The 14,239-nt window shown below is 44.0% G+C and overlaps 1 protein-coding gene and 1 long non-coding RNA gene across 2 annotated transcripts in view; both read left to right on the top strand.

The window, feature by feature from the left end:
* The window catches only part of LRRC8C (leucine rich repeat containing 8 VRAC subunit C), a 36,774-nt gene extending 26,895 nt beyond the window's left edge, over positions 1-9,879 (top strand). Inside the window, exons 2-3 of the mRNA XM_083620635.1 lie at positions 1,391-1,532; positions 6,615-9,879. Of these exons, the coding sequence (XP_083476761.1) occupies positions 1,395-1,532; positions 6,615-8,885 (2,409 nt within the window). The 5' untranslated portion in view covers positions 1,391-1,394 and the 3' untranslated portion in view covers positions 8,886-9,879. The remainder of the gene's footprint in view (positions 1-1,390; positions 1,533-6,614) is intronic.
* The window catches only part of LOC310765619, a 38,660-nt gene extending 25,428 nt beyond the window's left edge, over positions 1-13,232 (top strand). The window contains exon 2 of the long non-coding RNA XR_014549682.1: positions 11,991-13,232. This is a non-coding gene — a long non-coding RNA (uncharacterized lncRNA). The remainder of the gene's footprint in view (positions 1-11,990) is intronic.
* The last annotated feature ends 1,007 nt before the right edge of the window (positions 13,233-14,239 follow it).

Raw genomic sequence — 14,239 nt, 5'->3', positions numbered from 1 at the left:
TTCTGATGCCCTCCTAGAGAGTGATCTAATGTTCGCTTTAGCCTTGCTTAGCAAGCAAAGCTAGAAACTGAAATCTGCCGTTCTTGCCGAATACTGTATTTGCAATTGGCATCCATTCATTTTTGCTAATGAGCTTGTGAAACAGAAGGGGGGGGGGGAAATATTCCCCACATTGCTGCTAATGGTGTCCGGAGTTTGGATTTCAACACTAGTCCTGGAATCATCAGAGTATCAGAGACTTTTGAAATTGTGAATATGAACATAAGAGGTATTCGTAATCCAGTTGAATTCTACAAGCAAAGGAATGCAATTTTGCAGCTTAAAAAAATGCTTTGTACGTAAGCCGAATGCAGATCTCTGTAATATTCATTTAGCATCCTGCTTATGCTACTGATGATGTAATACAAGGTGTCCAACCCCCCCAAAAAAAACTTGTTGGGGCCTTGGAAGGGCAGTGACCAATGCTCTGCTTTTCTAGGGCATAGTATCAGACTAGAGCTAATTTATATGTACGTTCCTCAGGGCTACTGGATTTAGGCACTACCATAATGGCTTGGGAAGAAGCCACAGGTGAGCAGTAGATGTGAAGTCGCCTTATTCTGAGTCAGATAATTGGCTCATCTAGATCAAAGTTGTCTATACTGGCTGGCGTAAGCTCTCCAGGGGTTTTGATGGGAGATTTTCCCAGCTGTAACTGGAGATAGCAGATACGGAATCTTGTATGAAAAGCATCCACTCCATCATGGAGCTGATATAAATTGGGCCCCCAAGAGCTGCTGAAAAAGACAGACAGGAGTCTCCTCAGTTGGGACTGACAGGTAGGTTGGGTAGCTGGAGGTCCGTAACCTGCCCATTTTAGAATGAGGCAGGTCCCAATCAGACAGGTCAGGAAAGCAAGGTTTTGAATTCTAAGGAGCAATTCTCCTATTAGGACAGGTCAGACTTGGGAACCCCTGGCCTGATAACTCTTAAGTCCCCAACAGAATTTCCAAGGTTGGAAAAAGCACTTGATGCACTCCCTTATAACAAGGGTGGTCAGTGTTGAACTTCAACTTCCATCAGCCTGCCTCGGTCAGGAATGAGGGGAGTTGTATTCCAGCAATATCTAGGGCACTGGTTTGCCTTGTGAGGTTCTCAACAAATCAGAGAGCCAGCCTGGGAAACCAACCACTGCCTTGGGAAGTTCAGTGGAGAGGCTAGGGAAGAGCTGATGCTACCAAGGACCTCCTGATTGGATGACTAGCAACAGCTGCTTCATGGGCCAGGCCGTCACATCAGTGCGAAATTCTGTGACCTCCTTGAACAGAGGAGGAAAACGGGTCTTTTCACTTTTTAAGTTACGGTGGAACAAAATAACCATTTCACCCTGCCTCCCTTCGCTGTCTTTCAGGACGATGATTCCTATCACTGAATTCCGCCAGTTCTCTGAGCAGCAGCCAGCCTTCCGGGTGCTGAAGCCGTGGTGGGATGTCTTTACAGACTACCTTTCCGTTGCCATGCTGATGATTGGCGTCTTTGGTTGCACGCTGCAGGTAAACAAACAGGAATGCAATCTGATGCTGCCAAGGTAGGGCTGGAAAACTGTTCCCAAGTGCTAGCAGAGTTGGTCAGAGTGGAAGACAGATAGTCACAATTTCTATTATTATTATTATTATTACTACTACGACTACTACAGTCGTACCTTGGTTGACGAACACCTTGCGACTTGAACGTTTTGGCTCCCGAACACCGCAAACCTGGAAGTGAGTGTTCTGGTTTGTGAACGTTCTTTGGAACCAGAACATCTGACAGGGCTTCTGCAGCTTCAAATTGGCTGCAGGAGCTTCTTGCAGCCAATCAGAAGCTGCACCTTGATTTCCGAATGTTTTGAAAGTCAAATGGACTTCCATTCGACTTCCGAGGTACGACTGTACTACTAATCCTTGGCTAAATAATACAGGAGAGAAACTACTAAATGGAACCCTTTCCATTTTTTTAAAAAAGTGCTTATAGGTTAGAATCTAATCAATGAACAGAATCCACATGGGCATTCTTTTTTTAAAAACCTGCCCACAGTTCTTTTGGCTCCCTGCTGCTAAAATTCACTCCACTTAAAAGTTCTCAAAGTGCACCTGAAAGTTGCAAAACAAAACCTCAGAATTTGTCGTTTCCCCATCAAGTCAAAACGCAAACAATTAAGAAGCTTTGAGCCTGATCCATTTTCTTGCTTGGCAAAACCAAGTTTATCCTCCCCTCCCTTCACTTTTGTGTGTGATACTTTCTTAAATAGCTTGAATTCTTTGAAGGGAAAAGCAGCACCCATTTCTGGCTCTCTCCCTCTTCTTTCCCCCATTTGGCAACCTCTGGTCTTATTTTTCTCCCTTGGCTCTGCTTAGAGATGACATGGAAGTGTTTGTTTTATTTAATGCCCCCTAATTAATAAATGTTCCCGAAAGGCAAAATAACGGAAAGTCTTAATGGCTTGCCTGTTAACTAATAACTCATATTAATTCCACAAGGTTTAGCTGGAAGTTTAAACAACATCAGATTGTCCGGACTTGTTTAGGGTGGTCTCTACAACAGTGTCAAAAGTTTTGTAACATTCTGTTGGACTAGAATTATGAGGAAGCCCCCCTTGAACCAGGAAAACTGAACCTCAGGGAGTTGGGAGATGTTCTTTTGAACCATATTAGGCATTACAAAACCAATCCATTCCCCTTGGGGGCAACAGGTTGAGGTTTATATTTCTTTTTCCATCTCTCAGTCTTTTCTGGGTTGGATCCACACGGACAGCACAATCCTAACCATGTCTGCTCAGAGAAGTCCTATTGAATTCAAAAAGGCTTAATCCCAGTTAAATGGGATTTCAAGTTAGCCAGGTACAATCTGCACTGCCCATCATGCCACCTTCAGCAGTCATTGCTTCTTCCAAAGAATCTTGGGAACTGTAGTTTTTATTGATCCTGAGAGTTGTTAGACCCCTATTGCCCCTCAAAGAGCTACAATTCCCAGGGTTCCTTGAGAAGAGTGACTGGCTGCTAAACCACTCTGGTAATTGAAGCTCTATGAGGGTAATAGGGCTCTCCTAACAACTTAGAACCTTAGAGTTAGAAGGGACCCAATGGTCATCTTGCCCAACCCTCTGCAATGCAGGAATCTCGGCTAAAGCATCCATGACAGATGGCCATTGACCCTTAACAAACTACAGTTAAAGGATAATGGGGGGGAAAGCCATGTTTAAAGTGGTATGAAGCTGCTTTAAATGTGTAGTGCAGAGGGGGACTCAAAAGTCAATGATTTCAATGGGTCTAATCTGATATACCGGTAAGTATGACTAAGTCTGGATACAGCCCTGTAGTGCCCGTGGTTATCTTACAGTTAATTAAATTAGAGACTGTGCTTAATATTAGCTAATAATAATAATAATAGACGCGGGTGGCGCTGTGGGTTAAACCACAGATCAGAAGAAACTTGCCGATCAGAAGGTCAGCGGATCAAATCCCTGCAACAGGGTGAGCTCCCGTTGCTCGGTTCCTGCTCCTGCCAACCTAGCAGGTAAGCACGTCAAAGTGCAAGTAGATAAATAGGTACCACTCTGGTGGGAAGGTAAATGGCGTTTCCGTGTGCTGCTCTGGTTCGCCAGAAGCGGCTTAGTCATGCTGGCCACATGACCCGGAAGCTGTACACCGGCTTCCTCGGCCAATAAAGTGAGATGAGCACCACAACCCCAGAGTCGGCCACAACTGGACCTAATGGTCAGGGGTCCCTTTACCTTTTACATAATAATAATAATAATAATAATAATAATAATAATAATAATAATAATTTATTTATACCCTTCCCTTCCGGATTAAAAAACCAGGCTCAGGGCTGCTAACAACAAATTTAAAACACGTAATTGTAAAAGCAGCATAAAATACAGTATAAAAACGTGAATAACAATAAAATTCAAAATTCAGAAATGAATATAGGGGAAATAAGCATTAGATAATCACCAGGGCTAGCTGGCTGAATTGGTCCTACATGGACCAGCTAGGAGGCCAGGGGAGAATTAGCTGTTGGGTCTCAGAGTGAGTAATCTTCATAAATGGGGAAGGGGGGGAAGAGAAGGGAAATAAAAGATCAGGCTGAATTCAAATTAAAGGCCAGGCAGAATAGCTCTGTCTTACAGGCCTGACGGAAGGAAGTTAAATCCTGAAGGGCTCTAGTCTCATGGGACAGAGCATTCCACCAGGTTGAGCCATCACTGAAAAGGCCCTGGCCCTGGTGGAGGATAGTCTGACTTCCTTAGGGCCCGGAACCTCTAAACTATGGTTATTCATGGACCTTAAGGTCCTCTGCGGGGCATACCAGGAGAGGCGGTCCTGTAAATATTAGCACATGACTCCCCTCCCCCCCCAAAATCATGGGAATGGTGGTTTCACCCTCACAGCGCTGCAATTCCCAGTAACCTTAACAAACTACAGTTCCCAGTTTCTTTGGGGGAAGCTATGCGCTGTAAATGTGCACCGAATGTGCTTTAAATGTACATTGCGCATCTGCCCTCAGGAACAAACTGAGCTGTTTTCAGGTTGCCCATTTTGACCTCGTGGCGAGGCTGCCTGCTTCTTTCTTGGCTCTGGCAGTTCCTTCTTTTTGCACTACCATATCCTTAAACTATTGCATGACTATACTGAAAATGGATCTTGTTTGGGGATAGAAGCCACCAGCCAGTTCTTTTTTGCTGAAGTAAGCACACTCAGAATGTGCAAAGCGAGCGCAGCTCTGGGAAATGGCATGTGAGAATGCAAATATTTGCATTCCTGCCTATTGCTATTTTATAAATGCTCTTTCTAGATAGCAAGCTGTGCCTTCAACCGAAGCCAATGAGGATTTTCCCCTCCTGGCATGAATCTGTGATTGCTCAAGTAATGCCAGTAGCCGAGACCAATCCATCATCTGCGGTGTCACTGTTATTGATAACAGTGCTAAATATTTAATTTAGAGGGTAGAATCCTGTGAGGTGTCTTTTTCCCTGTCAGACACATGACAGCTGAAAGCACCCGAGGAGCCTTGAGCACTTTGTAATGGTACATTACAGCCGCATTTTCGGGTTGCGCCGTCCTCGGAAACAGCGCCAGACTAATTGTACCGGGGATGGAAAAAGAAATTTGTCATCCGCAGAACTGTGGATAAGCACTGATGCGGTGAGTCATTTCTCCACTGTGTTCTGAAGGGAAGTAGATGCTTCTCCACATGTGTGGACTTCTTCCTTGGCAAAGCCTTCTCATCTGTCTTGTGCATATTCACCTTGAAAGGGCTGTGAGCATCCACTCCGTGTGGCAGTGGACAGAACAATTACCACCACCAGCAGCACAGTAGTGGCGGTGGCATAACATGGGTTGCCAGCTCCCGGGGCTGTGCAGAGGGTGTGGGAATGGGAGGGAAATGGATAGAGTACGCATTGCATTCAACTGCCTGACAGCCTCAGCATCACCCAGGAGATCACAGCCGCAGAGATAAGAAAAGAAGAGGCATTCTGTTGTCACTTTCTGGTTTGCATTTTCAACAGAGCCAAGCAACGGAAGAGCACAGCTGTACTGAGGCAGCACCAGGGGTTGACATTTTGCACCCCCTAACAATTTCGCACCTGGGGCAATCACCCCTGTGGGGTCCCCTGTGTTACACCACTGAGAGGTGGCAGATTGTAGCGGTTCCTAATAGCTGTTTGACTTAGAGCAGCCTGCTCCAACTTGGGGCCCTCTGTTTGTTTTGGACTACGGCTTCCTGGATAGCTCAGTTGGTAGAGCATGAGACTCTTAATCTCAGGGCTGTGAGTTCCAGCCCCATGTTGGGCAAAAAGATTTCTGCATTGCCGGGGATTGAACTAGATGATCCTTGTGGTCTCTTCCAACTACTATTTTGTGATTCCATCAGTGCCAGCTTTGGGTGCTGATTTATTTATTTGATGCATTTATTTCCCACCAGACCTCCAACCAGCTCAGGTACATGGTCCTCCCCCTCCCCACTTTATCCTCCCAACCACCCTGTGAAGTAGGTTACGCTGAGAGACAGTGACTGGTCCATGGTCACCCTGTGAGCTTCATGGCTGATTGGGGACCAGAACCGCAACCTCCCAGGTCTTAGTGCAACACTGTAACCCAGTGTTCCTCAAGCATGGGTCCCTGGCTGTTGTTGGACTACAACTCCTATCATCCCTGACCACTGGTCCTGCTAGCTGGGGATGATGGGAGTTGTAGTCCAACAACAGCTGGGGACCCATGCTTGAGAAACACTACTCTTGACCACAGCGCCACGCTGGCTCTCATATAACCGGAAAGAAGAAATGTGGGGAATCCTCTAATCTACTACAAAAATCTTGAGGTGGAGTAGACTGAAAATATATAATTCGTAAATATGAAATTTAAAGAAGCACAGTACTGTGAGTTTCTGTGTTCATTCCACGGCTGCTTGATTCTAGTACCAACAAGTAAGGGACATGTCACTGGTCAAAATATTATGATAGCACTATAGGCCATAAATGTATGGTGTAGACCATTCCCTTATTCTTTGAGATCAAGCAGATTGCGTGCTTTTACTTGAAAGAAAAATGGTACAATTTTTAAAATACTTTTGTTTGTTTGTGTGCATTGCAGGTTATGCAGGATAAGATCATATGCCTTCCAAAAAGGGTGCAGCCTTCGCAGACCAATTCTCACCTTCCCAATGCGTCAAATCTAGACTCAGACACGACTCCATTTCTTCCACCCAAGCCATCCACACCTCCTGCTACTGTTGAAATGAAGGGCCTCAAGACTGACTTGGACCTCCAGCAGTACAGCTTCATCAACCAAATGTGCTACGAGCGTGCCCTGCATTGGTACGCAAAATACTTCCCTTACCTTGTCCTCATCCACACTCTGGTGTTCATGCTGTGTAGCAACTTCTGGTTCAAATTCCCCGGGTCGAGCTCCAAAATCGAACATTTCATCTCCATCCTGGGGAAGTGCTTTGACTCTCCTTGGACCACGAGGGCTTTGTCAGAGGTCTCTGGAGAAGACTCGGAAGAGAAGGACAACAGGAAGAACAACATCAGCAGGTCAAACACAGTCCAACCTAGCGCAGAGGGAACTTTGGTCCAGGCTCAGTCTCTGAGATCCATACCTGAGAAGTTCATTGTGGACAAAGGGACCCCAGGAGCTCTGGATAAAAAGGAAGGAGAACAGGCCAAAGCGTTGTTTGAGAAAGTGAAGAAGTTCCGGCTTCATGTTGAAGAAGGGGACCTTCTCTACGCGATGTACGTTCGTCAAACGGTGCTGAAGGTGATTAAATTTCTTATCATCATTGCCTACAACAGCGCCCTTGTGTCAAAGGTTCAGTTCACTGTAGACTGTGATGTTGACATCCAGGACATGACCGGTTATAAGAACTTTTCTTGCAACCATACGATGGCGCATCTGTTTTCTAAGCTTTCCTTCTGCTATTTGTGCTTTGTAAGCATCTATGGATTTACATGCCTTTACACTTTGTATTGGCTATTTTACCGCTCACTCAAAGAATACTCTTTTGAGTATGTCCGGCAAGAAACTGGCATCAACGACATCCCAGATGTCCGCAATGACTTTGCGTTTATGCTACACATGATAGACCAATATGACCCACTTTATTCCAAGAGGTTTGCTGTGTTCCTTTCCGAGGTCAGTGAAAACAAACTGAAACAGCTTAATTTGAACAACGAGTGGACTGCGGAGAAGTTGAGGCAAAGACTGCAGATGAATGCCCACAACCGTTTGGAACTTCAGCTCTTTATGCTGTCCGGACTTCCCGACACGGTTTTTGAAATAACAGAGGTTCAAGCACTGAAATTCGAAATAATTAACAACGTCATGATACCAGCCACCATTGTGCAGTTGGATAATCTCCAGGAGCTCTCATTGTACCAATGTTCAGCAAAGATTCACAGTGCAGCCTTGGCGTTCCTGAAAGAAAATCTGAAAGTCTTGAATGTCAAATTTGATGACTTCCGAGAGCTGCCACCTTGGATGTATGGGCTCAGAAATTTGGAAGAGTTGAACTTGATTGGTTCTTTGTGCCATGACATTTCTAAAAACATAACTTTGGAGTCTTTTCGGGAGCTCAAGAACCTGAAAGTTCTGTACATTAAAAGCAACCTGTCCAAAATCCCACAGTCCGTGGTTGATGTTTCAAGTCACCTTCTGAAAATGTGCATCCACAACGACGGCACTAAGCTGGTGATGCTCAACAACTTGAAGAAAATGGCCAACTTGACGGAACTAGAGTTGGTGCACTGCGACTTGGAGCGCATTCCCCACGCTGTGTTCAGTCTTGCCAGCCTCCAGGAATTAGACCTGAAGGAAAACAACCTCAAATCAATAGAGGAAATTGTTAGCTTTCAACACCTTAGGAAACTCACCGTCCTCAAGCTGTGGCACAACAGTATAACCTACATCCCTGAGCACATAAAGAAGCTCTCCAGTCTGGAACGTCTTTCTTTCAGCCACAACAAGATAGAGGTCCTCCCATCCCACCTCTTCCTCTGCAACAAAATTAGATACTTAGACTTGTCTTACAATGACATCCGGTTCATTCCCCCGGAAATTGGGGTGCTGCAAAGTTTACAGTATTTCTCAATCACTTGCAACAAAGTGGAGAGTGTGCCGGACGAGCTCTACTTCTGCAAAAAACTCAAGACGCTGAAGATTGGGAAGAACAACTTGTCCGTTCTCTCGCCTAAGATTGGGAATCTGGTATTGCTGACCTACTTGGACATCAAAGGAAATCACCTGGAATTTCTCCCCCATGAACTCGGTGAATGCAGAGCACTGAAAAGGAGTGGCCTGGTGGTCGAAGACACCTTGTTTGAAACCTTGCCCTTAGATGTCAGGGAGCAGATGAAGGCAGAATAAGCTCAATCCTCTTAGATCTTTTACAGCAGGGGTGGGTAAACTTTTGGCCCTCCAGATGTTACAGGATTCCAACTCCCATCAGCCCTAGCCAGCATGGGCACAAATCGTTATGAATACACAACAAAAAGCATGTCTGGAAGGGCCTTAAAACCACGTAGTCTGGGGTCTCCAACCCCACTTGAATGTGCTTTACAAAATGATGCCCAGGCTACAACAGCCTTCTGGACCCTTTGGACTCCAACTCCCATCATGCCCAGTCAGCATGGCAAGTGGCCAGGAATGATGGGTTTTGTGGTTCAGCAGCATCTGGAGGGCCACAGGTTTTTCACCCTTGTTTTACAGAAACTCGTCTCTGTCAAATGCCTTGTACATCACGAGCTAGCCTGAATATGCCTTTAAAGTCTATTTTTTATTATTTTAGTGGTCCCTTTGTATGGACACTTTTGGACTAGGTTGTATATGTATATATATTTTATATATAAAAATTTTACTTGGTTTTCCTCACCCAACGGTGTTTGTAACTGTTCGAATTTTTATTTTGCCTTGATACGAATGGGTCTGTGTAGTTCTTATTTTGTATCAGTGAAATCAAGTTGCTTGTCTGCCTTAAAAAGGGGGGGGGGCCTCTCCAGAAATAGGGTCAGTATGTTTCAAGGCTTTGAATGAAGGTTACCTATATGAAAGTAGATGAATGTACAGTTGCCATAGCAACTCTAAGCCATTTGATTCAGTTTTGTGTACCAGCTTATCCAAGGTTGGGGAACCTGTTGCCCTCCAGGTGTTGCTGAACGACATCTCTCATCATCCCTGACTGATGACTATGTTGTCCGGGATTGATGGGAGTTTGGAGTCAAGCATCACCTAGAGGATCACAGGTTCCCCATCTCTTAAAGCACCAAATACCCTCTTTCTTCTTCTTTTTTATCCTAGTTGTGGGTAACTGTCATTCCCTGTTCCAGAGGTTTCATTTTGACAATAAAGTAAGTCAATCCTGTTTTGTGGTTGTGGATCGAACCTGTGCCGCCATGGCTGGCAAACAGGAGCCTTGTTCCCTTGAAGATTCTAATTTATTAAAATAATGCTTTTGGCTAGGATTCCGCTCTCTGTAGTGGTGCCAAATCTTTGAGTCACCTTTTCCATCTTCGGGATTTTCAGCCATGGTCAGAACCCTCTGCTAGAGGTTGTGTTCCAACGAAAGGTTGTACTGTGTATAGTGGAACTTCGGTTTTCGAGCATCTCGGAAGCTGAACGTTTCGGAAGCTGAACACCGAAAACCCAGAAGTAATTGCTTCCTGTTTTGAACGTGTTTCGGAAGTCGAACGGATTCCGAGGCGTGTTTTTCAATTTTCTCATTGAAAGTTGCCAATAGCCCTTTGCTGTTGAATGTTTTGGAAGACGAACAGTCTTCCAGAAAAAATTTCATTTGACAACCAAGGTCCCACTGTACTATGTAAATTTTCTCTCCCACCCTAACTTTTTTTTTAAAAAGTGTTGGTTCTCCCCAATGTACATCCGAAGATCTTTGCAAGTCACAATCATGTAGCCAATGAATCAGCCGAAGAACGCTTGTGAATTTCCTATTGTGAATGCTGTTTGCAATTCTCTAAGGACGGATGTACTACGTAGAATATAGATGTCAAATTGATGCCCACTTATTTGCCGTGGCTTACCCCTCAAAGAATCCTGCAAATTATTGTTAGTGGAGATGTTGAGAATTGTATTAGGGATTTCCCTCGCTTCTTTCGTGGAACGACAGTATCTAGGGGTCCCTGAGGAGAGGGAATGATGGTGTTATTGTGAACTGCCTACCATAGAAAGGAGGCAAATACGTAAATTGATTATTATGACATTACCCGTCAAACTGTGAGGCAATGTTTGGCTAGAAATGCCCTCATTAGAAAAGTTGTAACCTCTTCAAATGAATTATATTTGTGATTGTATTCATGTTTGCCTGGGAGGAAACCACTGAACTCAGCAGAACTCACTTTCACCAAAATATGTCATGCTACAGAGAAAATCTGATTATTTCTGCTTAAACTTTATTGGCATTATAGAGGGGTGGGTGAGTGGAGTACGCAAGATTCAATGTGTTTTTTTGTTGAAGTTAGCTCTCAATCAGATCATAAAACTGGAGGCCTATTTTTAAAATAAGTATAAGAACAATTATCCGTAATACGCAATCACTGCTGCCCAATCCAGGATGAGGCTCTGATCCAGCCAACTTTCTCCTCCTCTTTGATTTTCATTCAACTCATTTCATCCTTATCTGTAAACAAGTCAGAGGTTGAAGCGAAACACCGCACCTTCTGTGGTTCTGAGGTTCAGCAGGTTGTGAGGAAGAAAACATTCATTTCTAAAAGTACAAATCTAATGTAAACCAAAGCACTGTTGCTACTAATAAATGTAAGCCCCTTTAATGTGCCTGCTCCACCAGTGACTTTCTGTAGTCACCTGCTGTAGATTAGAAATCTGAGACTATGGTAAGGCTGGGAGCATTGGGAGAAGAGGCTGTGGCCCTAAACTGTGGTTTGCTCCTACCACAAGGGCTGGCTTCCAATGGCTGCATATCGCCAATAAAATCTAGCAGTGGTAAAGCTGAAGGGTGCTGCTTATATTCACATTCGCACCAAACACAACACTCTTATACCACTTGAACTGTCATGGCTTCCCCCAAAGAATCTTGGGAACTGTAGCCCTCCTTAACAAACGCATCATTCCCAGAATTCTTTGGGGGATGCCATGACTGTTCAAGTGACCAGTGTTCAAAACTCCCCTTGTTCTAGGCAGATTATGCAACCGGGAATTTCATTAGCGCCAGCAGTTTCTGAGCTCTGGGCGCAGTGCTGCTCCTAAGATTTCCAATTGAAACTGCAGAGTGGAAGGAAAGGAGGACCCTTTTCTGCCTCCCCACTTCCAGCCCCTCTCTGACGACCGGAGAAGAGACCCTCTTAAGAATATTAGGGGGGTGGGCAGGGGAAGGACTAGACCGTGTGGGAAATGAACATAATATTTTAGCTGCCGTTCATTCATTTTCAGCTTTGTATTCTTGTTATTAAAAAAGCGTACCTGGACATCCTGTTGTTGCGCCCACAACCTCGGTTTAAGGTGCCATTTAGCTCCTAGCTTTCATATCTCAGTTTCTAACACTGCAAGTGACACAAGAGTGCTTTGAATGTATGACATAGATGTGACCTGTTTCTTAACCAGAACAAACACAAGTTGCACCAGTGTTTGCGATGTAGGTAATGTGCACTGTATCTACCTGTGAATAAGGGCTGGTTCACACAAACTTTAGTTGGATACAGAGAGAGAGAGAGAGAGAGAGAGAGAGTTGCAATCGAAATTATTCAACCCCCATTGCAGATGTGGGACTGGAGAAGCCAGTATAAGTTGCAATTTCAACTGACTTTGGGGGAACCACTTGAAGCATCTGTTGTGTTGAGCTATTTCCGCTTTCGTTTGATTTGCATATTGCAAAGTCTGTAAACCTTGATAATAAACCCAGTTTGCAATGGGGGTTGAATAATTTCAGTTGCACCCACAGTTGCACTCCTACATGGAGGGACATTGGAATAACCACAATTTCTACAACGTTTTCATTAGTATTTTGTTTTGAGATTTGGGCCTGCCATGTTCTTCACATGCTGGGAGGTAAATGCATGCATTCATTGTACAGACAGTGGTTTGTAGCCAATACTAGTCCTGCTCAATGTAGGCATTTTCATTAACTTCAATGGGCCAACTCTGAGTGGGGCTGGTTTGGATACAGTCTAGAATCTTGGTCTTGCAGTTATGTGAACCAGTCCCCAAAACTGCTGCAGTCAGTGAAAGCATTCAGTCCAGACTACAGTTCTCTAGTCACTGACTTTGGAGAACTTCCATTAACTTCTCTGGAGTTTCTTCAAAACAAATGATTTAAGGAGTGAGCTTTCTTTAAAAGGCCTCTTCCTCATGTATTGAAAGCATTTATTATGGTTAACAGTGTCTTGCATGTATTTTAAAGCACATTCTTTTTCTAAACAGAAGTTGCAGATGCTCCTATTAGCGCTAGTTTTTAATGTTTTATAATTGTTTAAAATTATTGAGGATTTTTTTTAATAAAAAATATATTGTCGTGTAATGTCATGAAACAAGCTCAGGTAAATGAATGTTCGACTTCTTATTTATATTTACTCTTTGGGTGTTTGTGCAAATCATGTGCAAAATCATGTTATCGGGATATATTTGAAAAGTTCTTGCTAAGAAAAAGCCATTTTCCTAATTCTTTCCAAGGTCAGGAAGCTATGTCAACAGAGAAATGCCATATGTATTCCGTCATTTAGTCAACCACATAAACATTACAGCAAATCATGGTCATCTAGTCTGAATTGATTTTTAATTTGTGGTGGTGTAATTGTTGTAAGGGGTGTTTCGTCCTGAGGGAATGTGAAATGTAGTGGTTTTGAAAAACTGGGGCAACGTGATGAAAATAGTGTGTTGAAATAAGTGCATTGAAACAGTCTGGACTTTGATCTTGATGCCGTTTTCAAAACCAAACCAGAGTCATTATACCGTCAGTTCTCTCTCTAATGCATAAGCTTGTGTTCTGTCATTCTACAGAAGGCACAGTGGGGCAGGGATATGAAATAAAGTTTGTTCCAAATGTATCATTTTGAGGCAAACGGTATTCATTTCACCAAACTGTTTCTTCCGCATGCCTTTATTTCAAAAGTGAGTAGCGTCTCCTGCAGAGCTTTGTTTAAATTCATGTGTGTGGCACAAAAGGGAAAGGGTGCCTTCACCCACCTCTGGCCTCTGGCACCCACTGATAGGTGACCCTCAGTAGGAAAACAACGTTGCCCATTCTTGCTTTGGTTCTTTCACCAAAAGGAGAGCCCCATTGCCAGATGCCTGGGAACGAAAATGCATTGACCGTGGATCTTCTAAAGCAAGTGGTGAGAGACAAGTGGATGAAAATGGACATGACAGAAGCAGCCTCCTTTTTTGTTGATGCAAAGTGTTCCCAAATCAAATGGGAGTGTGGGAGGGATGAAAGTCTTACTAAAAGCTCTAATGAATGAGACAAATTGCCCATCACTTTCAGTGGATCTTGAGCGGGAGTAGAGCCTGTGAGTGTGTGTTGGCATGCACAAATATTACCGTATTTTTTGCTCTATAAGTCTCACTTTTTCCCTCCTAAAAAGTAAGGGGAAATGTGTGTGCGTCTTATGGAGCGAATGCAGGCTGCACAGCTATCACAGAAGCCAGAACAGCAAGAGGGATTGCTTCTTTCACTGCGCAGCGATCCCTGTTGCTGTTCTGGCTTCTGAGATTCAGAATTTTTTTTCTTGTTTTCCTCCTCCAAAACTAGGTAC

Source organism: Podarcis filfolensis, assembly GCF_964270895.1.
Source record: "Podarcis filfolensis genome assembly, chromosome: 6".
NCBI classification, from domain to species: Eukaryota; Metazoa; Chordata; class Lepidosauria; order Squamata; family Lacertidae; genus Podarcis; species Podarcis filfolensis.
Note: the sequence above shows the minus strand (reverse complement) of the source record. Positions and strands in the feature narration are given on the sequence as shown.